Source organism: Pristiophorus japonicus, chromosome 15, assembly GCF_044704955.1.
Source record: "Pristiophorus japonicus isolate sPriJap1 chromosome 15, sPriJap1.hap1, whole genome shotgun sequence".
Lineage (NCBI taxonomy): Eukaryota > Metazoa > Chordata > Chondrichthyes > Pristiophoridae > Pristiophorus > Pristiophorus japonicus.
This window is the reverse complement of record NC_091991.1, coordinates 156346157-156371435: the sequence shown is the minus strand read 5'-3', so window position 1 is coordinate 156371435 and position 25279 is coordinate 156346157. Positions and strand designations below refer to the sequence as shown.

The 25279-nt window shown below is 44.6% G+C and overlaps 1 protein-coding gene across 11 annotated transcripts in view; it reads right to left on the bottom strand.

The window, feature by feature from the left end:
* rhbdf1a (rhomboid 5 homolog 1a (Drosophila)) overlaps positions 1-25279 on the bottom strand; it is a 346823-nt gene that overhangs the window by 24960 nt on the left and 296584 nt on the right. For all 11 annotated transcript variants that reach the window (XM_070901161.1, XM_070901163.1, XM_070901162.1 and 8 more), the window contains 9 exons: positions 22595-22717; positions 16548-16708; positions 14894-15145; positions 11486-11597; positions 8913-8987; positions 7283-7444; positions 5805-5908; positions 1987-2050; positions 408-502 (listed from right to left, as the gene is read on the bottom strand). In XM_070901161.1, the coding sequence (XP_070757262.1) occupies positions 408-502; positions 1987-2050; positions 5805-5908; positions 7283-7444; positions 8913-8987; positions 11486-11597; positions 14894-15145; positions 16548-16708; positions 22595-22717 (1148 nt within the window). The remainder of the gene's footprint in view (positions 1-407; positions 503-1986; positions 2051-5804; positions 5909-7282; positions 7445-8912; positions 8988-11485; positions 11598-14893; positions 15146-16547; positions 16709-22594; positions 22718-25279) is intronic.

The window sequence follows — 25279 nt, the reverse complement described above, 5'->3', positions numbered from 1 at the left end:
AAAGGAAATGAGAGGAGGCTTTTCAGCCCACCATCTCCACTCCATTCACAGATCAGGTGCCATCTACCCTACTCTGGAACTTACCTCACCTAGTTATTCTGCAGAGGGAAAGATTTTGTATAAATACCTCCTGAACCCTGAAGTGAATAGATTATCTGTTCATCTGCTCCCCGACACACTTCTACTATTTTAATGCTGGTTGACTACCCTCGAGAGTTTAACCCTTCCCACAAAGTCCCAACAGCACTTGACCATGTGTTTGATCATCCCAGCCCCCATCAACCCCGATAACTTTCAATCCTCTTCCCAACCGGAGATTTAGCTAGCTCTTTTTTTGAAATGTTTGATTCAGACTATACTTGTTTTCCCACATCTAGGTTCTGTAATACGACCGATAACATACTCACCTCCCTTTGGTGCCAATACAGCAGGGCCGGCCTGTGATGACACAGTCCAGGTGTGGAAGATTGGTGTGGTTTCCAGCAGTACTTTTAGTGCAAATCTGAAAAAGAATAATGAAAGAAACCATCTCATCATCATTAGTTTCACTGCGCTTGATCTTAAACCATAAGGTGCGTGGCCATGCCCTAGTGTGTCACTCAGCGGGATGGTAAACATTGTCTGGGTCGTTTCTGATTGGATCACATTGCCTGCTTATGACCATCATCAATGGCTTCAGTAAAGGAAGCGGTTACTTGATGTTGAGCAGCCCACGATATATTGGAACAAACAATGAATGTCTGAAGAAATCTCAAATTTGCACATTCAGAATTTCAGAAAGAATGCATAATGGTTGGAAAACTGATGCAAACAAAGGCCGATAAGTATGGTCATTTCTCTAGCCTGCAGTTTCATTCGCCAATTTAAAAGTAAATATTGAAAGTTCTTTATATAAGATTTCTCTCATTAGATTCAAGTTTCCCCTTTGCAGCTCTCACTGTTAAACTACCTGCACCCTCTCTCTTTCAACCAGAATGCCAAAACTGTCTCTGGACTGCTGACCTCTCCATGACTACAATTAACTCTGGTCTTTAGTTCAAAAGGACAATGTGGCGGTTGCTGGAAATCGGAAGTGAATACAGAAACACTCAGCAGGTCAGTATATGCAGAGAGAGACAAGAGTTAAAGTTTCAGGTCAATGACCTTAGTTCTGATGAAAGATCATTGACCTGAAACGTTAACTCTGTTTCTCGCTCTGTAGATGTTGCCTGACCTGCTGAGTGTCTCCATCGTTTTCTATTTTTATTTCTGGTATATAGTTATCTGCTTGGTGTGGGGATCTGTGTGGAGCTAGTCTTATGATTGCGTTTAGGGAGGAAGGCACCTTAGTACCTCAGATAATGCAATACCAGTTAAGCAGGCTGCTGTTTAATCATTTTTGTGTGCTAAAGACATTCAGAATTCAGATTAGTGATCAATGACTCAGAATCCTTTTAAGTCATTAACAATTGTTTGTCAGGTACAATGAGAGTACGCATGAGCTCTCAGAGTGGGGGAGTAGGGTATCCATTCAAATTACCACAGGTTAAACGGATCATACAAGTACTGACAAGCTGTACAGAACATTGCAAAATAGTGTGTGGACTACTTAAAAAAAAATACAGCAGTGGAAAAAATTGTGCTCAACACCAACATTTTTGACTTGTATCAGGAAGTTTGTACAATAGGAGTAAATGAGAGGGTCTGGATTCGTTTTTCTTTACTGTCCAAGACAATCTCATACCTCGAGCCTAATACAAACATGGTATATTGCAGCATCACAGCAAATATTTGTTGCATTACTAGCAATCACCCAAAAAAGGCTCTAAAATCACGGCGATATCGCCGACACATACTTCTCAATACCTGTTATTAACATCTAATCATAGCGTTGAAGCACTATATTGAAGTGGAAAAAAAAGCCAACTGCAGCCCAGGAGTAGCAACATCACAGCTAAGTGGAAAATGAGTACTTTACATCCACGAGGAAATGTTGTGAGGCCTTACCGGCCATTTGGTGATGTCATCAGGCCATTCATGAGGAGGAACAGAGCCAGGTTCAACACAAAACCTGAAGAAAAGGTAGAGCAGGAGAGCATTAACGAATATAAATTACACTGCAAGAATACGAGTATTTGGGGTTTATTATTTCCCTTAGCAAACCAACGCTGAAATAAATCATGAGGCAAATTTTCATCTTGAGTGCTCCCAGTGCAACGCTACATATGGTGGGACTGTGGGCCCAAGTTTACACAAGAAAAAAAACGGGTGCCCCGTTGTTCGCGCCTAAAAAAATCCTCGGTATTCTCCACCGACTTACAGGTCCTGTGGCACTCGGCGCAGCCGGCACGAGCTGTGGGGGGGGCGGAGCCAGGTCCCGGCGCTGAAAACAGTGCCGGGACCTCTGCACATGCGCGCTACAGTCGGTACACAAGTGCAGTAGCTCCAGGCTACCGTGGGAGGGGCCCGAAGCACACAGCCCCTAGCCCTGGCCCAATGGCCTCACTGGGGCTGCGTGAATGAGGCTCCTCCCACGGCCAGCTCCTGCTCCCCGCCCGACCAGACCCGACACTCGCTTCCCCCCTCCCACCGACCAGACCCGACCCGACACCCGCTCCACCCCCCCCCCCCCGACACCCGAGACCCGCTCCCCCCCCGCCCCGACCGAGACCCGCTCTCCCCCCCCCCCACCGCCCCGACACCCGCTCCCCCCCCGCCCCGACCCGAGGCCCGCTCCCCGCCCCGACCCGACACCCGTTTCCCCCCCCCGACCCGCGCTCCCCTCCCCCCCTCGACACCCGCTCCCCCCACCCCGACACCCGCTCCTGTTCCCCGACCCGACCCTCCCCTCTCTCTCTCTCCCCTCCCCCCCCCTCTCTCTCCCCTCCCCCCCTCCCTCTCTCTCCCCTCCCCCCCTCCCTCTCTCTCCCCCTCCCTCCCTCTCTCCCTCCCTCCCTCTCTCTCCCCCCCTCCCTCCCCCCCTCCCTCTCTCTCTCTCCCCTCCTCCCTCCCTCTCTCTCCCCTCCTCTCTCCCCCCTCCTCCCTCCCTCTCTCTTCCCCCCTCCCTCCCTCTCTCTCCCCTCCTCCCTCCCCCCTCCTCCCTCCTCCCCCCTCCGTCCCTCTCTCTCCCCTCCGTCCCTCTCTCTCCCCTCCGTCCCTCTCTCTCCCCTCCTCCCTCCCTCTCTCTCCCCTCCTCCCTCCCTCCCTCTCTCTCCCCCCCTCCCTCCCTCTCTCTCCCCTCTCCCCCCCTCCCTCCCTCCCTCCTCTCTCCCCCCCTCCCCTCTCTCTCCCCTCCCCCCCTCCCCTCTCTTCCCCCCCCTCCCCTCCCCCCCTCTCTCCCCCCTCCTCCCTCTCCCCCCCTCCCTCCCTCTCCCCTCCCCTTCCCCTCCCTCCCTCTCACCCCCCTCCCTCTCTCCTCCCATCCCTCCCCTCCCCACCCTCTCCCTCCCTCTCCCTCCCCTCCCCACCCTCTCCCTCCCCTCCCTCCCTCTCCCCCCCTCTCTCCCTCTCTCTCCCTCTCTCCCTCTCTCCCTCTCTCGCTCAGCGGCACGAACAACTGCAGAATTCTCCCTGGCTGAAGCACTTTCACACAGGTAGGAAGATGGTTTATTTAATCTTTTCTTGGCTTATAAATGTTTATTTAGGTTGGATTTATTTGTATAATATTTGTAGAAGTATAAATAAGGATTTATTGTCAAATTTAATGAGTTCCCTTCCCCCCCCCCCCCCACCTCGTTCTGGACGCCTAATTTGTAACCTGCGCCTGATTTTTTAATGTGTAGAACAGGTTTTTTCAGTTCTACAAAAATCTTCACTGGCGCCATTCTACTTTAGTTTGGAGTACATTTTTACTGTGGAAACTTTCAAATCAGGCGTCAGTGGCCGGACACGCCCCCTTTTGAAGAAAAAATTCTGTTCTAAACTAGAACTGTTCTACCTGACTAGAACTGCAGAAAAAAAAAATGTGGAGAATTGCGATTTCTAAAATAGTCCGTTCTCCACCAGTTGCTCCTAAAAATCAGGCGTGAATCATGTGGAAACTTGGGCCCTGTATATGGGGAATTCAGGCAAGCCTCCCTCTGTCCTTTGTCCTGCCCCACCCTCCATTAAACTCTGCATCGAGAAGAACAAGGGACATGATTGTCAAAAATTGTTACATTCCAATTTCAAAGGAATAAAATATCTTTAAAAATTATGGCAATTTCCAGTAAAGAATTTGTTGTAATTTATAGACATTAATTTATGTTCGAGACCGCGGGGGGAATTTTATCTCCTCCCTCCTCGACTGGAAGGCAGTTCAAACAAGGGCAACGGTTTATCCTCAGGGATCCCGCTGCTTTCAGTGCAGGTTCTCAGATTCTCTCAGGGATCGAGCGTTATTATTTGATGTGAAGCACAGAGCAGCTGCATTAGGTTTAGGGGACATTTTGAGTCTATTCCTCTCAATGTACGTTACAAACTCCTTGGAACGTTGTTTCAAAGTAGAGCTCAGTGCAAAGGAACTTGCACATTTTTTCAGTTACAAGTGGTGACACTCTCCAAGAAGCAAGCTACAATTGGACATGGTATTTGTAAAGAAAACAAAATTGGAAGTTTTAGAAAATGTGCATGGTTAAATATATTGGGACCGAAATTCCTCGAGGGTTCTACCGATATCCCGCTGGTATGGAGCCCAGTGGAAGCCATCGGAAAACATCGGAGTCCCAGTTGTGCTGAGTCTCCACCATTTCCAGGAAGTTCTGACTTGCCTTGTAAAGGCGGCATCCTCCTCCTGCCCCTTTAGATGGCAAATATTGTCAGAGCAGTGGGGTTAGGGTTAGGGTCTCCTATGCCAGGGGTTTCCGCTTGCCTGGCTTCGAATTTAGTGCATCTCTGGAGGCTGGCATGCTGAGTGATTTGAGGCTCAACAGCCTCTATAGCTGGGTGAAAAGGAGCTCCCCTGATGTGGTGTAAACCAGGGAAGCTGCCTACACCTCCAAAGAAATGGCACAATTAATTAAAAAACCACAGATCAGCCATGTAAATAGGGGACTGAGGAGAATATAGCCATGGGCAACCACCACACCCACCATAGGGTGGGCCGTAGTGTTTCCAGTGCACGGGGAGGCGGGTGCCAGAGATGTACCCATAGTGACACTAGTGTCCGCGTGGTCCACTGACCCCCCTCACCCCAAATTTCAGCACGGTCAACGTTGGAAGGCATCGGTGAGTGAAATCCGATCATAACTGCCAAGTTCACATCCCAAGAAAATTCAAGGCCATCTGTACAAAATCTAAAGTAATCTCATTTTACTTTCTGAAATTGCAAAGTTAAATTTTTAGCATGGATAATAAAACCTCTTTTCCTCATAAATTTGAGTTTTACAATGATTGTTCCTCAACTTATTTCTTCCTCTACTGATTATTGTGAGATACAATTCCTCAGGTGTCCTCCTTCCAAGCGAGAGCCTAGATAGTGAGTGTTGGCAGGCTATTACACCAGGGGAGGCATCACACCTAAGCCGGATTCTGTCCTCACCCAATGTCCTCAGATCGGTAATACAGCAGCTGTCACTGATAGTGATCTGGAGCTCAAACCATGGTTGCCTCTGCCTCTCTAGCCCAAATGTGCTGAAACCAATTGTATTACCCCTGTTACCTGGCTCTGATTAACTATTCAGTATAGCACGGGGATCAAACCTGAGAGCTTTTGGTCAAAATGGCTTAGTTATACACTGCCTTTATTATTCAGAGAGCTTTAACCTCTATAAGGAGGATACAGTTGAGTCAGAATTAACTTCTCGACCAATTATTTTTCTCTGGTTAATAATACATGACATAATTACCTAGGATCCTGGTGACACACTGAGCCATACTGCCGGATGCTTTTGTCAGCCAGTGCTGGAGCACTATTGTGATGTGGCCACTTTACCCAAACAGCAAGAGTTGACTGAAAGAAACATTATATTCTGTTAGACATTTGTTTTGTAACATTCAAAAGTACAGTTGAGGTAGACAGAGTGCTCCCTGTCTATGATTTGATTGGATCGACTTCAGAAACAGCCCCACCAAAACGGACACTTTTTGGTGCCAAACCCTGTGGCTGGGAATGTCCTTGGAGCTGCTACCTCTCTGCCACTGCCTGAAGTGCAGCTGAAGCCCCCATTTACCTGTGGAGATGGGCTTTCTGGTGTACCTCCGGCGCAGTCTCGGTGGTGGAACAGAAGCAACTCTGAGGAAATTCCCGGCCTATGCTTCCTGTCCCTTTTCTGAAAGTCCTTGAGGCCCCACCTTGGGCACAATCCTGTGACATGGGGAGAGGAGCTTGGAGCACACGCTTACAACAAGTCAAATCCTTATTAATAGCACTGATGACAGTTTGCAATAGATTGTGCAGCCACGTAAATAATTAAAAATCATAAATGAAGTATCAACTTGAAAAAAAAACACACATACAAGTATATTTCTGAAAAAAATTATTCTCTCTCTCCCTCATTATATGTTAGTAAAGGTCATCTAGCTACATTATGTGAGTACTTGTCACTCTGGATACGTCATCCTGACCAGACTGAATATCCAGAACAATAATGGAAATTTGCAAGTGTACTGTTCACCTGTGCTATACAGACAGCCCTTAGCCCGAGAGGACAAGTATTCCTGATACCCCCAATGTTGCTAGGGGTATACATGGGCAAAGTGAATGCACCTCATCCCCTTCCCCTACTTAAGGGAATCATATTGCTGGGACACCACCACTTATAGCTCATTAACAGACCAGAATTAAGATCACTGCACCTAAACAAACACGTTTATTATGTTTTCCCCTAAAAATCAAGTTCTGGAGAAAAAAACCCACAGGCAGCCATTCACAGTATTATTCAGCATGATTTATGGATGGGAGAGTAATTTCTTCAATTGGCGAATACATACACTGTATATGTATGTGGCAAGTTGTGATGCTGACTTTATTCTACAGAAAACCTAATTTCCCAGAACAACCCCACTGTACCAGTTTAACATTCCTATGCACTGTACTCTCTTGAAGAGTGATTGTAGAGTGAACTCCGTTTGGGGTTTGACATTGATATACTGTGCATTTAGCAAATTACCTTCAGAGTTCCAGTCACTCAGTAAGGCTCAGGATCCTTTCTGACCCGGCACTGTAAGGTTAGATATGTGTAGATCTTCCTTTAACTATCACTGGCAGGATTTAAAGCTGCCTCTCCAGAAATAACTTAAATAGTGTATTAACCAGCAAAAAGTGGCAGCATCTCTTCTTATCCTTGTGCTTTAAACATCTTTTTCCTGGAAAACATTTACCTACCGAGCACCCTTTCTCTGAGGTTTGAACGCACCCTGACTTGTCGTTTCGTACACAGCAGGCTGATTTATTTTCCTCTTGTCTTTCCTTTGTAATTAAATCATGCACTTGCAGGTCTTGCCTCATACAAGGAGAGAACTTTGCTCCAAGGTGGATTAAGGCCTCCTGCAACAACAACAACATGATCACAATAATGGCCAAATCCAGTAAAAGAAAGCCCAGACTAATCAAGAATATGGTAGAGAGAGAATAATAAATGAAGGCACAATAAATAATTCCAGCATTGAAATCGTGATCACAGAGTTATACCAGTCAGCATGGGAGGAAGAACTATAGCATTAAATGAGCTCTCCAATGTATCAGCCATTGTATCAGATCAGCCATGATCTTATTGAATGGCGGAGCAGGCTCGAGGGGCCGTATGACCTACTCCTGTTCCTATTTCTTATGTTCTTATGTATGGAAGTGCACACTGCAACTTGGAACTGCTTCTTGGGACAGAAGAATACAAACCTTCAGGGGTTGTGTTAATGCTTTATAATCCAGTGGTCAAAGAAAATTTGATAACTGTGTTCAATTCTCTTTTCTACCACATACCTGGTGATTAGGTACAGAGAAATACAACAGTACTAAGGCTTACTGTAGAGAGTGGAGTATTAGGAAAGGTTGGGGAGGGGGCTGGAGGTTAATTTTCCGTGACGGTCGTGGATGGTGGGGAGGAACACTGTACTGCAGGTTTTGTGCTGAGTGATGCATGTTTGAGCCCAAACGCATCTTCCAGGACGGCACTTAATTTCATTTTGAAACAAACTTGCTGTGCATAATTCATCCCTCACAGGCAGTTGGCTGATTCGAAGGTGGGATATCCAACATTGTTTAAAGAGCAAGTCCATTTGAAAAGATGTCTCTACTTTTGTTGCTTAAGCCTTGCAGGCTGATAATGGAAGGCCATTGTTCATCGTCTTTGGCCTCCAAAAAAAAAAATCAGGGATAGAGAGGAGCACTAAATGATATACCCATTTTCACAATTTTGATTCAAACAGTTCACTTTTAAGAAGCTTCTTCTTGAAAGTGCAGAATGTGACATGTGTACTCCTGCTCCTCCCAGCTCCACAGTCAGCCAAGTATATTTTTAATGCTTACGTTGTTGGTTGTAGCCAACAGTGGTCACTTTAAGGACCGCATGCAGACCTGATTTTCTGCAGTACAGCCTCAGGGCAAACCAACCTTGCAGTGGGGACCTTAATCAGACATTATCTATGTAAAGGGCTTCAGGCCGGTTTCAAGCGAGGGAACCCTACGCCAATTTTCTGGTTTTTACCAATATGGCAAGTGGTGCACTTAAAGCTCATAATGAGGGTGTGCTTCCCGCCTGCCATAATATAGGCTTAAAAGACCTCTTAGCGCCCTAAAAATGGCCGTATTTCTAGGCCATTATCTTTTCCCAGTTATAGAAATCCAAGCACAGAAATCACAATATGTAATGTAGGTACACTGAACTTTAAACAAAAACTAAATGATACATTAATTCAAGAGTTCATTTCTCCATAGATCAACTACTGTTGCGATTACAACAATCCTTACAGAAAGAAGTTAAAATAAAAGCTTCTAAACAGAATTCAAACTCACTTACAGAGTTTGGTCCAATCCAGAAATTTTCTTGCTGCACAAATTTAACATTTTCATAGACACCTTTATTTCTTAAAATCTGGGAAAGCAAATGAAAATAATTAAACCTGCGAGATGGGAATAATAAATGTGAAGCAAAATTAATCTAGTGCCAGAATGAGAAGACCAGAACCAACAGCGAAACTACATGCAGCTAAAAGCATGGATTGTCCTCTGTGATGGGCTCTACACCAGAGGGGAGATCTTCGTCTGCCAGCCCCACCCATTTTCCACCATCGGGAGGGAACCCACCTTCACGAGGGAGCGAGGTGTGGTGGGGCTGCAGCATCATACCAGAAGAGGAGCAGACCAAATTTAAGGAGGCAGAAGAACCCTAAAGATCTCCTTGTAAGTTTCCTTTTAGACCTTGGACTGAACTGAGGCCTAAAATGAGGGCTTCAGTGGACCTTTCCTGCTACTACACGGTCTACCGCCACCTCTCTCCTGGTAATCCTTGGGATCGGCAGCAGGGTTGGTGGAATGTAGTGAAATCGGGCAGATTTCCAGGCCCCATCACCATTTACATATGGCAGGGAAGGGAAGGGGGACGGTCTTCTTTAATGCCGGGCCGCAGATTTGTCAACGCTCCACCTTGCTTGGTTTTATGCTGCTAAATCATCCAGCTTCAGGCACTGTCGTGGAGGAATATCTAACCCTCCATCTCATAGCAATTGGAGGAGAATATTAAAAGTCCCTTTCAGACAGACTGTAGAACACTGAAGGGAACAGGCAAAGAATTCAAAGACACTGGCGCGAAAATTTGACAGATCACACGCACCCCCGGGAGAAGGACATTTGCGGGCGGAGATTTGGGCTATTTGTCCAACTCATGCCCAGGGAATGTCTTTCAAACTCTTACGTCTGGTAAACGCAGTCGTATAGCCTACTTTTACCAGTGCAGGAGTTTTAAAACATAGAAAAATCAAATGTTATTACTTACTTTTATGTTAAAAATCCTGTCTATGAAGCTAAGTTTATTTTTAACACTATTAAAACATTTAAAAAATACATTTTTCTCTAAAACATTTAATTTAATGCAATTTCTATTAATTTTTAAAAAGTGAAGTGGTTTTTAAAAAAGATTTATGTTGATGTTTTATTTGATTTTAGGGGTATTCTCATTGATAGTAATGGCAGCTCAGAGCTCCCATTATAATTGGGCCTGAAATTCGGGTCAGAGGCTTCCTTCCGTCGGACGCTTCCGACCCGAGAATTTTTTTACAAATTTATCTGGTTGTCCCGGAGGCGCCTGCGATTCTAGTAGGAAGCTTTCTCTTCCCCGCACTTCGAAGTGCGCTCCCATCCTCGAGGTTGGGACGCAGAAGGTGCAATCAGGTACAGTATTCTCATTAACAGCAATGAGAACTCCGTACCCAAACACACTAAACACAACATTAAAAAAATAACACACCTCACATAATTATAATTAATTGAAATTAAAGTTCATTAAATGCTTCAGAAAAAAATATATATTTTTGGGATTTTTGTTTAAAGTGTTTTAATAGGGTATAAAATAAACTTACCTTAGTGGACAAGGTTTTTAACATTAAAATGTGTGTTTAATTTTTATTTTTGTGTGTTTTAAAACTCTTACACTGGTGAAAGTAGGCTATGCGCCTGCTTTTACCAGGTGCAAGAGTTTTACGGACTTTTGCGCGGGAGAGATTGGGCTATTTGCCCAACACTTGCCCAGCGAATGTCCTAGCTGTGGGGATGCGCGTGATCTGTCAAGCCAAAACTTGGCAGATTAGAAAAGCCGGTTTTTGGCGCATGCGCATTATGCGCCGAAAACAGGCTTTTGCGGGGCCTCGCCGGGTCTGTACGTATTCCATACGAACCCGACGAGGCCGGAATTTTAGCCCCTCTATGAATGAGAATACTACATTGCGATTGGTGGTCTAGGCTCACCTGATCCCAGGATACGCATACGCCTGGAAGACATGGGCCCGTACGCTGGACTGCGCAATTCAGCCTCGGAGCACAAGTCTACGTTCCTCCGGGACCACCAGGTATTTTCGTAAAAAACATTTCGGTCGGAGGCCTCCACCCATAGGAAGCCTCTGGCCACTATTTTTGAGCCAATAGTTTTAAACAGAAAAGTAGACATGGTTTTGCTAAAAATTAGTGAGCAGTGGAAAATACAGCCCTTAACTTTCTGCATGCAATTTGCTGAGATATGTTACTTTTGTTTGAATGTATTCATAGAAGCTGGATATGGAAAAAAGCATTTCTTGATGTCACGGTTAATGAAATGTCCCATTAAAAAAATAGGAGTAATCATTTTAAAAAAAACATTACAACAAACAAAGTAAAACACAAAAGATTGTCAGATCGGACGCGAGTATTAAATAGTCCAGATAACAGAAGCAGAAGCATAACAAAATACTTCCAAAGTTTACAGACTATGGCTAAATTACTTTAGAGATATGAACTCAAATAGAAGTCATGTTTGGGTTCCATAAAACCAATGGCCTCTGAGAATTCTTACCTGGTGCTGGGGATATAAAAGGATTTCTTTCTTATTAATCTAATACTTACTGAATCTACAGTTTCATGTTGAGAAAATCCTATTGGAGCAATTCCATAGATACACACTGCTAGGATAGTGATCAATATATGCACAAATGTAATCCAGTAGGTGAAAAATGGCCTGAAAGGAAAAGGGAGCAGCTGTCAGTGACCAAACAAATTGTTTTGAAGTAATTGTTTGAACAATTAACATTACAGCTAATGTAAAATTTAGCTTCTCATAAATTGAGCCACGTCCCCGATTTTCACGGGGTACCGGGGAGGGGGGGTGGTGGGGTGAGGTTGCGGAGGGGAAATCCAACAAGACCAGGGAAGTGGAGGCCCTGCCGAACTTAACGGCAGAAACTCGTTGTAATTATTCACTTTTGTTTCACGCCCGACAACCAGCCAAATTGACAGGTTGCTGGGCGGGAAAAGCAGTGGCAGGAGGCCGCAGCCACGGACACATGGGGACCGTTCCCGGCAATCGGGAGGGAGCGAGAGATTGGAGCTTTGGGGGGGGGGGGGGGTTTTGTGATTGCGGCGGGGGGAGCGGGAAGAGCGAGTCCGGGATTAGCAGAGGAAAGGCCGAAGGCCTCCTTGGGGGGTGAGGTACAGGGGAAGCACTGGGAAACCTGCACAGCAACTGTTAAATTTAAATCAGACTCCCAATTACACTGTGGGCCGTGTGAAGTGGGTTGGAGATGTGTTCCCCGCTTTTACATTTTTAACACCCACCCCGACACTCTCCTGCCTGCAGTGAGTAGGTGCAGGGAGGTTTATATCATGGCCAATGTCTTAAATATGTAACTTTACTACATGAAGCCCATCTGTAATATTACAGAATTACAGAAATGACAACACGAGTAAAGTCCTGTTAACATTCCTGAAGGCTCCAAGACCTGTCGATCAGCTTCTCATTTACTCATCATCATAGGCAGTCCCTCGAAATCGAGGAAGACTTGCTTCCACTTTAAAAGTAAGTTATTAGGTGACTGTACAATCCAATACGGGAATTACAGTCTCTGTCACAGGTGGGACAGACAGTGGTTGAAGGAACGGGTGGGTGGGGAGTCTGGTTTGCCGCACGCTCCTTCCGCTGCCTGCGCCTGGTTTCTGCATGCTCTCGGCGACAAGACTCGAGGTGCTCAGCACCCTCCCCGATGCTCTTCCTCCACTTAGGGCGGTCTTTGGCCAGGGACTCCCAGGTGTCGGTGGTGATGTTGCATTTCATCAAGGAGGCTTTGAGGGTGTCCTTGAAACGTTCCTCTGCCCACGCGGGGCTTGCCTGCCATGTAGGAGTTCATAGTGTAGAAGTACTAGTAATAAACATGCAGCACCACACCCAGGATAATTAAAAGGGAATGGTCGTGGGAATTAAAATTTATGTCAACTTGATCTAAATTGAATACAGCTTTCCTGCTGGGGCACTCTCTCAAATGGATAGTCTCAAAGTATACCGAATCCATATTACAATCATCTTTCTCAGTTAAGTATTCAGGACAGAAGCTAATTTGGATGCACACTCAACTCTACTTAGTCTTGTGAAGTGTACACCCTGCTCAAGTATATAATGTTTTAAGAGGCAATATATTTTCCCCATTCAATTCAGTGTAATCTGATTGCATTGAAAGATTTTGTTTGAGTTTAAGGGCCAATTCTAAGGAGCGCGCAAATTCGTAAGATCAGAATCTATCTCCCATTTTCATCTTTGCAAATGCTATGTATTAACTTTGACTTTCCGGCTCTGACACATTAATGGTTTATTCACATCATTTTTCAGTATCAACTGCAGATAAGCTCAAATAAATATATTCTAAGTTCTTAAAACGTTACCTAACATGTCTATTTTTTGAAAACAGTAACAGGGGCCAAGAGTTTCCTTCTTGGGCATAATCGGCGATCCGGGCACAAATTGTGCTCAAAATTAAGAAATAGTTTAAGAAGCGGAGTTTTTTTGGCTCAAGTTTCTGCTCAGTTGCATATCGCTGAACATAACATTTTCCAAGAGCCAGCCCAACCAGTTTTGATTCAGCGCAGCATTTTAAAACCTAATTTTAAAAAGATGCATTCAAAAATATTCCTTAATAGATATACAAGAGTGATAACTTGGTGCACTTTGATTAACGCAGTTGAAAGTGGGTTTATTACAAAAAACTAAGCATTTTAATCAGGGTCCAGAGCCCAACCGGTGAGCAACCCGGTTTTAAAGATCTGAAAATTACTTTAAAAATCTATACAGAACCATTTACTATGATATTTATGTACAATAGTCAGCTATAGTATATATAGTACATGATTTTTTTTTTTTAGAAAGCTTTTAAAATGTGCCAATTAGTGTCCTCGTGCTAAAAAAAAGCTTAATTTTAAGAATTTTCTCAGAGGCCTGCAAACGGGCGCAGTTAGCGAGAAATTGCAGTGGTGATCAATTCGATCTGGGGGATGGTCAGTGTTGTGGGTGGGGCTTGCTTCCAGCACGAGTGCAGAAGATTGCAGAAACTCGATTATTATTTGGATATTATTTGCGCCTTTAATTCCTAAATCTTTTGCACAGGTCTGGCCGATTTCAGGTGAATTGCGCTGAAAAAAAACAGCGCAAACTGAGCGGAAATATTTGCCCAATAGTGTGCTTTACCAACATGTCAGCTGGTTTAGGCAGTGAACAGCGGAGCCATATAGACTAGGCAGGTTCCAGGTTTGATCCCCGGTCTGAGCCAAGTCACTTTGATCACAGCCAGAGCAAGCAAAGTGCTACAATTGACCTTGGCACTCCTGAATTCGGGGTTGGGAACTTGGTTAGGGTTCTCGTTCCTATCCAGCAATCCCCCCCCCACCCCACTGTGCCATGTGTGGCCATTGGGTGACGACGGGATTGTGCTGGACTGCAAGGTTTGAATAATCTGCTAGCAATCAGCGTCTAGATTCACACATGAAAATGAACCCCTTGGGTGAGGTTGTAGAGGGAATCCAGTGGCTGTAGAACCATAGCCCAGAAGGAGTCAATGCCTTCAAGAGACGAGAAAAGGAGTAAATTGTCAAAAAGGGAGCGAGGGATTAAAAAAAATCATAAACAGCATTTTTCTAAACACATTCGTTTATATTCTACATTGCCACAAACATGGCCATCAACGAAGAGGGACGAATGGTAGCGCTTGAAAATATGTGCAACAAACAGTAAATGCCAACTTCTGAGCTAACCTCCGAACTGAACTACAGAAATAGAACTAAAACTGGCCAGAAAGGCACACTTCATATATAATTCTGAGGTGGGAGCACAGGAGGTTCGTATGGGTAACATTCCATTGTCAAAAGCATCTCAACACCCTTGGAATAAAGAGAACCCATGTAATCACTGATACTCACTACCAGCATATAGACAGATGCCAAGATATTTGATATTAAATAATCTACAAATTCAAATCGGATTGCTCTTCTTACCGGTGATCATCCATATTATCTATCTGTTTCTTTACATAGCTGTCTATCCGCTTGCGATATGTTCGATTTGTTAGCTTTCCCACCATCCCCAGTCCATAGGGTCTCTTTTCCTTGGCGAGTAGTTTCTTTACAGGTATAGCAATGCGCTGGCCTCTCCTCTGTGCATTCACACTGACCACCTCCTGCCGTAAACGCACCTTGGGCTGAGGGGGGGCGCCTTCCTTTTGTTTCCGCCAACCCCGTTCCAATGGGCTGAAGAACAAAAAATGATCAATAATTACATTTGTCGGGGTGACTGTAATTGAACACTCTTTAATAATGAATACAATCAACCACCCTTATCTACTCGAATGCAAGTAGATTACGACTGAAAGCATGCTTTTACCACGTCCTGATGTGCCGACATCTTTTTGAATATTTTTCCACAGAAAGGATTAAGATTGGAAAAAAAGGAGTTATGCTTTAAGGGATGTATTTAAAGCAACGTGTATTTAGAAGTTTTTTAAAAAAGCAATAAGACACCTTGGTTAAAATGCTAATGAGAAAGGCTTAGAGGTTGGCTTCCCAAAGACTGTAAACAATAAGCAATGTGTTAACTTGCCCCTGTAATCGGTAAACACATCACACCCATTGTATTGGGAAATCGCTGGTCCTGAGATGGTCTGACAATCCTTCATTTCTGCCTGTGAACACGAGCTTCGATATTTAACCAGAGCCGGGAAGAGAATGCGAGGGGAGGGGGTGGTGGAAGGAGGATTTTCAGACCTGAAACCCAGAAGTAAGGTTTTCCCTCACATCCTGCAGTTAAGGCAAGGTGGTCTGTCTATGGGACTAAAAATCAGCCGGAGAGCAGAGGTCAGGCAAGTCTGACATCGTGGGACAGGATTCAGATAACGTGTGGGGTCGACCAATCTCGGGGGTCCGATCGTCCAGAGGTCGACCAATCTCGGGGGTCCGATCGTCCAGAGGCAAGCTTGTTGGATCTGGAGGAAATATTCGTGCTCCTCCTGCCCCATAAGCAGTGCAGTAAAGGCACTTGCCTCATGGATCCGACCCTTCTTACCTCGTGCTACCTGGACAGTAGAAACCGAGTGAGCACGGGGGAAGTGAAGCTGGCCAACCATGCCCAAGGGCTCACCTTACAGAAAGAATTTATAAAGACATCATACCTTTCAAGGTGGTAAGGGATGGAATTTAATCCTTGTAAACATATTGTGTGATGTTTTCTATTCGTATTTTGGAAGGAAAATCAAATGTCACTTTATTAGATAGACGAAAAACATAAATGTGCTGAATATAAAAATGTGTACATTGGGACAGCACAGCCCCACTTAGCGCTGTTCGCAATCAGTACCTCACTTCAGCCAATCAAAGATGAATCGCGTTCATTACACCCACATAACAATTTCACTTGTGAACTGATCTATATTAAGTCTTGATGCAATGATAATTAAATGGAACAAAACGTCATATTGTAGATTTTATCTCCAACAAGTTAATGTCCGTAGAATTTTGATTGTTGGGATCATGCTTTCCTTCTACTGGTTTGTGCCTGGTGGAAAACTTATGACTTACAGGGGCAATTAGTGATGGGCAATAAAAGCTAGCCTTGCAGCGTCACCCACATCCCAGGAACGAATTTAAAAAAACTTACAGCATTAAATGACTTTTTTCAAGTTCACTTTTGTCCAAGGCACTGCCGGTTAGATCAGTCTGATCGAGAGAGTTGGCCTCTGCTTCCTTCACAGTCACAGCTTCTGCAGGTTCAAATACCTCATCAGGGTAGGTGGACAACTCTTCATGTAGGACTCCTTCCTGGCCAAAAGAAATAACAAATTCAAAGAGAAAAATCTCAGCAAATTTATGACCAGTTAGTTATCACATCAGAATTATAATTAAATATGAATTATATACATGAGCCATGAACCAGCACATTTTTCTGCCATTATTATGACATTGCTCATTCTTGCACAATCATCATCATAGGCAGTCCCTCGAAACGAGGATGACTTGCTTCCACGCCTAAAAAAAGGACGAGTTGATAGGTGTTGCAATGAAGGACCCGAACTCCATCCTGAAGGGTGGAAGATGCCTGTGTGTGAACTTTTTTAACGTGGGGTGGCCGTTGCACACCAGCCACCACACGGGCATGACAGAGCTCGGTCTTGGTCCAGTGGCAAGGATTACCCAAGACAACTGGAGACCAGCTCTGCTGCACGTACCTAGTGCGCACACATATCGCAGTGTGGGCTGGCCTGTGCTGCCCCTGGGCCCCTGGCCCCGAACTCACGCCTCCCCTGAGCCCCGATCACATCCCACCACAGTCTCTCGCCGCTCCTGCTGTATCTGCCCACGCTCCAATCACCGACTTGGATCTTGATGACGTCACTCTTCACAGCCGTCGCCTTCCTGCACCAGCTCGTGCTGTACCTTGAAGTGGTATGCCTCCACCCTGCACATGGTCGCCGCTCCTTTTATGGCTCCGTCCTGCCGCTGATGTTCCCTCGCAGGTCGGGGCCTCCACGCTACCCATGGCTGCCGCTCGCCGCTGACCACTAGATGGAGACATTTCAAAGCTAATCTAGCAAGGTGAACAGGAGCCTGTGTATTACAAGGTTTGCTATTGATACAGTGGTATTGTTTCCATGTGCTAACCAGCTTGTATTCTCAATAAACAGTTCATTCTGATAAACACAAAGGAAACGTGTCAGTAAAATAATTGTGGTAAAGTTTGAGAAATCTCGAACTACACCACTTGAGTTAATGATGACTAAAAATAAATTCTTAAATTGTAAAGCTTTGGTGAATTTTCTGTATCTGCTAGCAATTGTAATAATTATCAAGGAATGCCAAAAATTCAGCAAGCAGTTGGAAGTGTCTTCAGTTTAAAAATATTACGTTCTTTGGATGTTCTCCTGTGTTTACTCAGTGCCTCCCATTACTGTACATCAAGTAGTGACACCACCACATTCATTGCAATGGGATTCACCTTAAATCATGCTATCCACACTAGTCAATCAGTATTCAGCCTTTGGCAGTACAAGGCCACCTGTTGTTGTGTTAGGAAAGTGATATTCTACCATGCTGATTTCTTAGCAGCTCTCAGTGGCTGACCTGGGGCAAATCATTGGAAAAATTTACGATATGCTGAGATTCAGCATTTCCACAGCAGGGCTAAAGCGACACTTTTAGTAGCTTATTAAAAGAAGCCATTGATTATTGCTTTGCTGTACTGTTCACATGTGTGTTCTCAGTTTAAAATGGATATTGTTCAATGAAAAATAAAACGCACTTTGAATCGTGTAGTGGACTTCAACGAGGAGGCCCAAGTTTGAATCACAGTCAAACAGTGAAGGAGAACCAGTGGATGTGGTGCATTTGGACTTTCAAAAGGCTTTTGACAAGGTCCTGTACAAGAGATTGGTGTGTAAAATCAAAGCACATGGTATTGGGGGTAATGTACTGACATGGATAGAGAACTGGTTGGCAGACAGGAAGCAGAGAGTCGGGATAAACGGGTCCTTTTCAGAATGGCAGGCAGTGACCAGTAGAGTGCCGCAGGGCTCAGTGCTGGGACCCCAGCTCTTTACAATATACATTAACGATTTAGATGAAGGAATTGAGTGTAATATCTCCAAGTTTGCAGATGACACTAAACTGGGTGGCAGTGTGAGCTGTGAGGAGGACACTAAGAGGCTGCAGGGTGACTTGGACAGGTTAGGTGAGTGGGCAAATGCATGGCAGATGCAGTATAATGTGGATAAATGTGAGGTTATCCATTTTGGGGGCAAAAACACGAAGGCAGAATATTATCTGAATGGCAGATTAGGAAAAGGGGAGGTGCAACGAGACCTGGGTGTCATGGTACATCAGTCATTGAAGGTTGGCATGCAGTACAGCAGGCGGTGAAGGCGGCAAATGGTATGTTGGCCTTCATAGCTAGGGGATTTGAGTATAGGAACAGGGAGGTCTTACTGCAGTTGTACAGGGCCTTTGTGAGGCCTCACCTGGAATATTGTGTTCAGTTTTGGTCTCCTAATCTGAGGAAGGACATTCTTGCTATTGAGGGAGTGCAGCGAAGGTTCACCAGACTGATTCCAGGGATGGCTGGACTGTCATATGAGGAGAAACTGGATCAACTGGGCCTTTATTCACTGGAGTTTAGAAGGATGAGCGGGGATCTCATAGAAATGGAAAAGATTCTGACGGGACTGGACAGGTTAGATGCGGGAAGAATGTTCCCGATGTTGGGGCAGTCCAGAACCAGGGGACAGAGTCTTAGGATAAGGGGTAGGCCATTTAGGACTGAGATGAGGAGAAACTTCTTCACTCAGAGAGTTGTTAATCTGTAGAATTCCCTGCCACAGAGAGTTGTTGATGCCAGTTCATTGGATATATTCAAGATGGACTTAGATATGGCCCTTACAACTAAGGGGATGAAGGGGTATGGAGAGAAAGCAGGAAAGGCGTACTGAGGGAATGATCAGCCACGATCTTATTGAATGGCGGTACAGGCTCGAAGGGCCGAATGGCCTACTCCTGCACCTGTTTTCTATGTTTCTATGTCACAATGAGACATGCATACCCTGGCTTCAAACCGAGGACATACTTTGCCAACGTGGCTGGACTACTGTGGAAGACAAGAAAAGAAAGCTCCTGTGGGAACGATTTCTCACACGTTGCTCACGTGCCTTCTGGTGAGTTTACCCAAGCGACTGAACGAGTCTGAGAAAGTGTCGATACTTGGCGGTGATGGTGGGGACGGGACACCTGAATTATACAGGAAATCATAGACACAGTCCCAACATGCTTTTCTCCTTGCTGCAGCACTCCTCACAAACTTGATTTCCTCTGATCATCTATACGTAGGCCTTATTCTGGGGTTCCTTTCTTAGGCTTCGATAGTGGAGGCAGCAAAGGAGATCAAGCTAACATCCTCAATTGAAGAATGCTTTTGGGACATGTTCTTTTTTTCTGTCACATTCAGAGTTAAGTGTGTTCCAGTTTTGTAGGAGGCACAAGTCTGAATGTGAAATATTGCTTTTAAATGCACAACAGGCAAAACAAATTACAATTCCTCCGTGGCCAAAGGACTCTATAGGCATGTGGGCGGGCCACATCGCCTGCATGCCCGACACGAGACTCCCAAAGCAAGCGCTCTATTCGGAGGAATTGTAATTTGCTTTGCCTGTTGTGGATTTAGCCACAATATTTCACATTCAGACTAGTGCCTCCTACAAAACTGGAGCACACAGCAGGCGAGCCCCAGGTGGGCAGAGGAAACGTTTCAAGGACACCCTCAAAGCTTCCTTGATAAAATGCAACATCCCCACCGACACCTGGGAGTCCCTGGCCCAAGACCACCCAAAGTGGAGGAAGAGCATCCGGGAGGATGCTGAGCAACTTGAGTCTCGTCGCCGAGAGCATGCAGAAATTAAGCACAGACAGCGTGCGGCAAACCAGACTCCCCACCCAATCTTTCCTTCAATGACTGTCTGTCCCACCTGTGACAGAGACTGTAATTCCTGTATTGGACTGTACAGTCACCTGAGAACTCATTCTTGGAGTGGAAGCAAGTCTTCTTCGATTTCGAGGGACTGCCTATGATGATGATAGGCTAAAAGTTCATCTTTATAATTCCAGGTGCATCGGGAATTCTGGTGACTCGAATCATTTTCCATTCATTAACATGAAGCACTGAAGCAGGGAGATTTCACCAACACCATCCTTCTAGCAGAAAACCATCCAGTGTCACCGCTGTTCATAATGAGCCCTGCTAAAGCTTGGGGCAACCCATGAATTACACAATAGTACATCAGGCCAGGAGACAATGCAAGCAACATTGGCACGCTCTGCTGGAAATAGCTTGATCACAGAATGAGATACCTCTTTACCGAAGAGCTCAACAGAGAAAATAAACTCCATCCCCAAGTCATAGAATTGGTGTTGAACATAAAAAAATAGGAGCAGGAGTAGGCCATACAATTCTTCAAGTCTGCTCCGCCATTCAATACGATCATGGCTGATCTTCGACCTCAACTCCACTTTCCCGCTATCTCCATATCCCTTGATTCCCCTAGTGTCCAGACAGAATACACTGGCAAAGTAAGCCTGCTAAATAAAAAAGGATTTTTTTTTTTTAATGGTTTCAAGGAGGCAAGCTCAGATAATAAACTGGCACAATGTAACAATTTTCTTCATTTATCGCATCAGTGGAATACTGCTTCTGACTATGTGAAATAAATAAAGGAAGGGAAAATCTAGATCACGGCCTTGTGCACAATGCAGGCTGAGAGATATCATAGAGTCAATAATCCAATATTAAATACCTGACTTTGGGCATGGCAGCTCCCCACAGTCGGCCAGGAAGATCTCAGGCCTACCACAAGCCTGAAGCACCTATGTAAACCTACGTGGTGCGGCAGCCTGAGCACAAACTGTGCAAAAGATCCAAATTTTTATGCAGCTTTGGGGAACCACCTGAGCAATGTTCCAGGCACACAGCCCCCATTTCAAATGGATACTTTGAGGTGACGCCGGACAAAACATTTTCACATCGACTCCTGGGTGGCCCTCTCTGCTGCGGACTCAGCCTTTATTTAAACACCTCGCTTCATTTAGCTCCAAAGGCCAAGTATGCTTAGGGGCCATTGCGTCATACATGAAAAAAAAATGGTAGCACTATAATGGCATCCAGCTGTGTGTCCCCCCCGCCCCCCACATTACTGCTGATACCCCTGAGCCACTCCGAACACATCATGTGCTCTGCAACAGGAATGTCACAAAAACATATGAAGGAAATGAACTAGTATTATTGTGCGAGGTCAGTTCCTTGGGCACAGGCATGCATAGCGTCTCAAAAGCGGCAGTCTCTAGGGTGCTGTGCAGGACTACATTATCCACCTCAATGTTTTGAAGCAGACTTATCTGAAGGGTCAGTGCACGACCCCATCAATGGACAACAGCTGGAAAGATGACTGAACAATGAAGAATTATTTTTTCATTATTACTTTTAGCTTTCTATTTCAAATACGACATGTGCTTCAATTCTTTGAAACAATCCGGAATATACGTTCCCTGAGTAGGATACCAAATCATAGAATCATACAATAGTACCACACAGAAGGAGGCCATTCGGCCCATCGAGTCTGTACCGACTCTTCTGAAGAGCAATCCAGTTAGTCCCACTCCCCCGCTCTTTCCCCACATCCCTGCAATTTTTTCTTTTTCAAATATTTATCCAATTCCCTTTTGAAGGCTACTATTGAATCTTTTTCCACCCCCCTATCAGGCCAGGCATTCCAAATCTTAACCAAATACCAAAGTTCAATTTAAAAACCTTTAATGTTAAAACAGGAAGTTTTCCAAACTTCACTAGTAAAATAAAGTGCTTTTTGATTAAGATGATGACTTGACTTAATCTTTCACAAGAAACAAATGTGGGGCATTTGCTCAGTGGGACATCTTCTTCCATCCCACCTGCATTTAATTTGCATGGACGTAGTTCCACAAGCCAGCTACTGCTTTGCCATGGCTACTTTCATTTCCACGACTGCTTCAGATTGGACAGTCTTCAACCTTGTCAAAACAGCTGCAGGAAATGTAGCCTCTATTGTTACAGAATTGATGCAGACACCAAATGATGGTGAAATATGCTGCTGTGCACTAAAACATCCTGCACGCTGTGCTATGTAATCTCACCCTTGCGAAAAACGAGGTATCCAACTCATCGGGGAAATCCACAGTATCCTCTTCCATAAAGCTGGCAGGTGTAAAGCTGCGTCTCTGAGCCCGCCGTGTTGCACTTTCCCTGAGAGAGCGCCCCTGTAAAAGAGGAAGGGGACCTCGTGAGTACGTGTCCAAATAGCCCACGCTTAAAGGGCATCGCATCAGTCTTCTGTAAAACAGAAATTTCCCTGTGGCAATATGAATGTAACCAAATCGGCAGTGATAGGAAGACCACCATATTGACTTACAATTGATCCTTACTGGCAAATGAATAACTCAATCAATACTTTTGATAAAAGATGACATGTATTATGTGCTTATTCTTGATTTACTTACAATGCAATGGACAATGATTTGTAATAAATCATAAATCTATAATGTTCTAATCTGGTGCACCCAAGAACAGAGTTGTTTGGATTTTGCATTGGGAGCCTTTCTCCCAAACCTGTTCCAATTCCAGTGGAATTACAGTCACAGCATATTTATTATGTAAAGACATTATGTACAGCATTTTTTTCTGTAAAGTGCGTTTAGTTACACTGCAGGAATAATCGGGTGCTAACATGCAAGTTAATATCATACTGCATAAGTTATGTGTTGGGATCAAATGATACTCCTATTAATGCTGGCACTGGTCCTGATACTGGATAAAGACGAGAAGATGTCAAAAATGTTAAAAAAAACGGAAAAAAAGAGAAAATCTAATATAAGGAGAAAGTTTGCACAAAGGAAATCTCCAATTTGAGCCTCTGTACTCATTTCTGTTTCACATTATTTACAATCTACATCAATCCCAGATTAATGGAAAAGGCTGAAATTATTTCAATATTGATCAATTTAGAGTGTGGTTATCATTACAACACTCATTTGCATTCAAATTGTGCTCCTCACATCAGAAACATGTCCCAGTGTGCTTTACAAAACTGGAGAATGGAATGCACATCAAGCTGGAGGGAAAGGAAATGCAGAATAGCGAAAGAGCAGGGCTGAAAGAGCCGCAGAAGAGAAAAGTACTTTTTGGAAAGCAAGGAAGGAGAAGGTAAGGCAGGAGAATTTTGGAAGTGAGTTCCAGAGAGCGGGGTCATGTTGGTTCAAAACATGCTCAACATCAACGAAGGAGCAGTGAAGAGAGGGAGCAATGTGTGTCAGGAGTGCAGTTGGAGAGCAGGCAACATAGTGCTCAAGTAGATCATTGAGATAGAGTGGGACAAGGCATTTGATGAGAAGGCTAAAGAATTTTAAATCAACTTGTAGAGTAACAGGGAGCCAATGGAGTCTATTGAGGACCAGGGCAATGGGAGTGCAGAGCTTTACATTGCTAAGGTACGAAAAATTGCTGGGAGCAATGGTTGAGATATAGTGGATCCACAGCCCCTGGTTGTTTGTCCATTAATTTGAAGGGATAGCAAATAAAATGCTGCAGGCCTGTGATTTCCCAGCCAGTGCTTCCTGAGACCGATGCTTCTCGGTGGGAGTGAAGGTTGGCGAATCAGCCACATTAATGCAATCACCCGAGAAGCAACATCAGTATTTCTGTGGAGATAATGTGAACAGAGCTGGCTTATTTTGCAGCATGGCTCTTGCTTTTAGCTTTTCAACATGAAATACTTCGGTGCACTACAACTAATGGGATCAGTGCTTCATGTTTATTAACTTGACTCCAAATTTCATGGGATAATTTTGACATTTGATGGTGACAGAAAAATATGCCCACCTAATTTTCCTTTCCCGTGATATCACTTTTCCACCTCAGTTGAAAATTAGCCCCAATATTATTTTCACTGAACATTGCTTTTTTCTCCAGTGCTTTCCCATCCCATCTTTCCCGAAGGTGCTATCTTTTGCTGAGATATGGGTATAAAGACACCAGCAGTCCTCAAGTACCGCGTCCAATTGCTCATTGTTTATGTCCAAGCACAGACAGCGAGCATCACCGGGACAGTTGATCACAGAGGGCAGGACCGCTCAGCCTGATCCAATTTTTACCCACAATGCCACAGTTTCCAGATTGAGTCTTTGCATAGCAATAAGAAGCAGGAACAGGAATCCTGGCTCAACCTTCCCATCCCTGGCTAAGAGGCCAATATCATCTTCCCAACTGCCACACTGGTTAAGATTGAACCCAGGCTGACATGGGGCCTTCTGGGTCTTTACAGTTTGCGATCCTGGCCATCAGGAGAAAACTTTAAACACACAAAAATATTGCCCTCGAGCCTTAAAGAGGAAGCCAGCTTTATCATTACCTAACTAACTTAATCCGGTCAACATTTTACTTCCTTACTTAGGTGATGTTTTTAGTGATAAAAAACTGAATGCAGAACTCGTTCTTGAAAGGCACTGAAATGTGTTCATTTTTGGCTATTTGCTTCTGAACGTTTTTACAAGGCGATGGTTTTGTTGCCAATCTCAAGAATAGAAAATCCTCATCAACTGGAAACTCCGTTCTAGAATTTATCATGGCTGCAGTCAAGTTTAACGTGCCCTCATAACTTATGCTTTACGATTTTGGAATTTTAAACCACGTGCGAGAAAGTGGCACTGGGTTCTCCTACAACAAGCTGTATGGTGTGAGGTCAGATCTACTTGTATATAACTGCCTTACAGCTAGTTGGCACTTCTTGGAGCAGATCTCAAGCCTGTATTATCAGGGTATGTGCT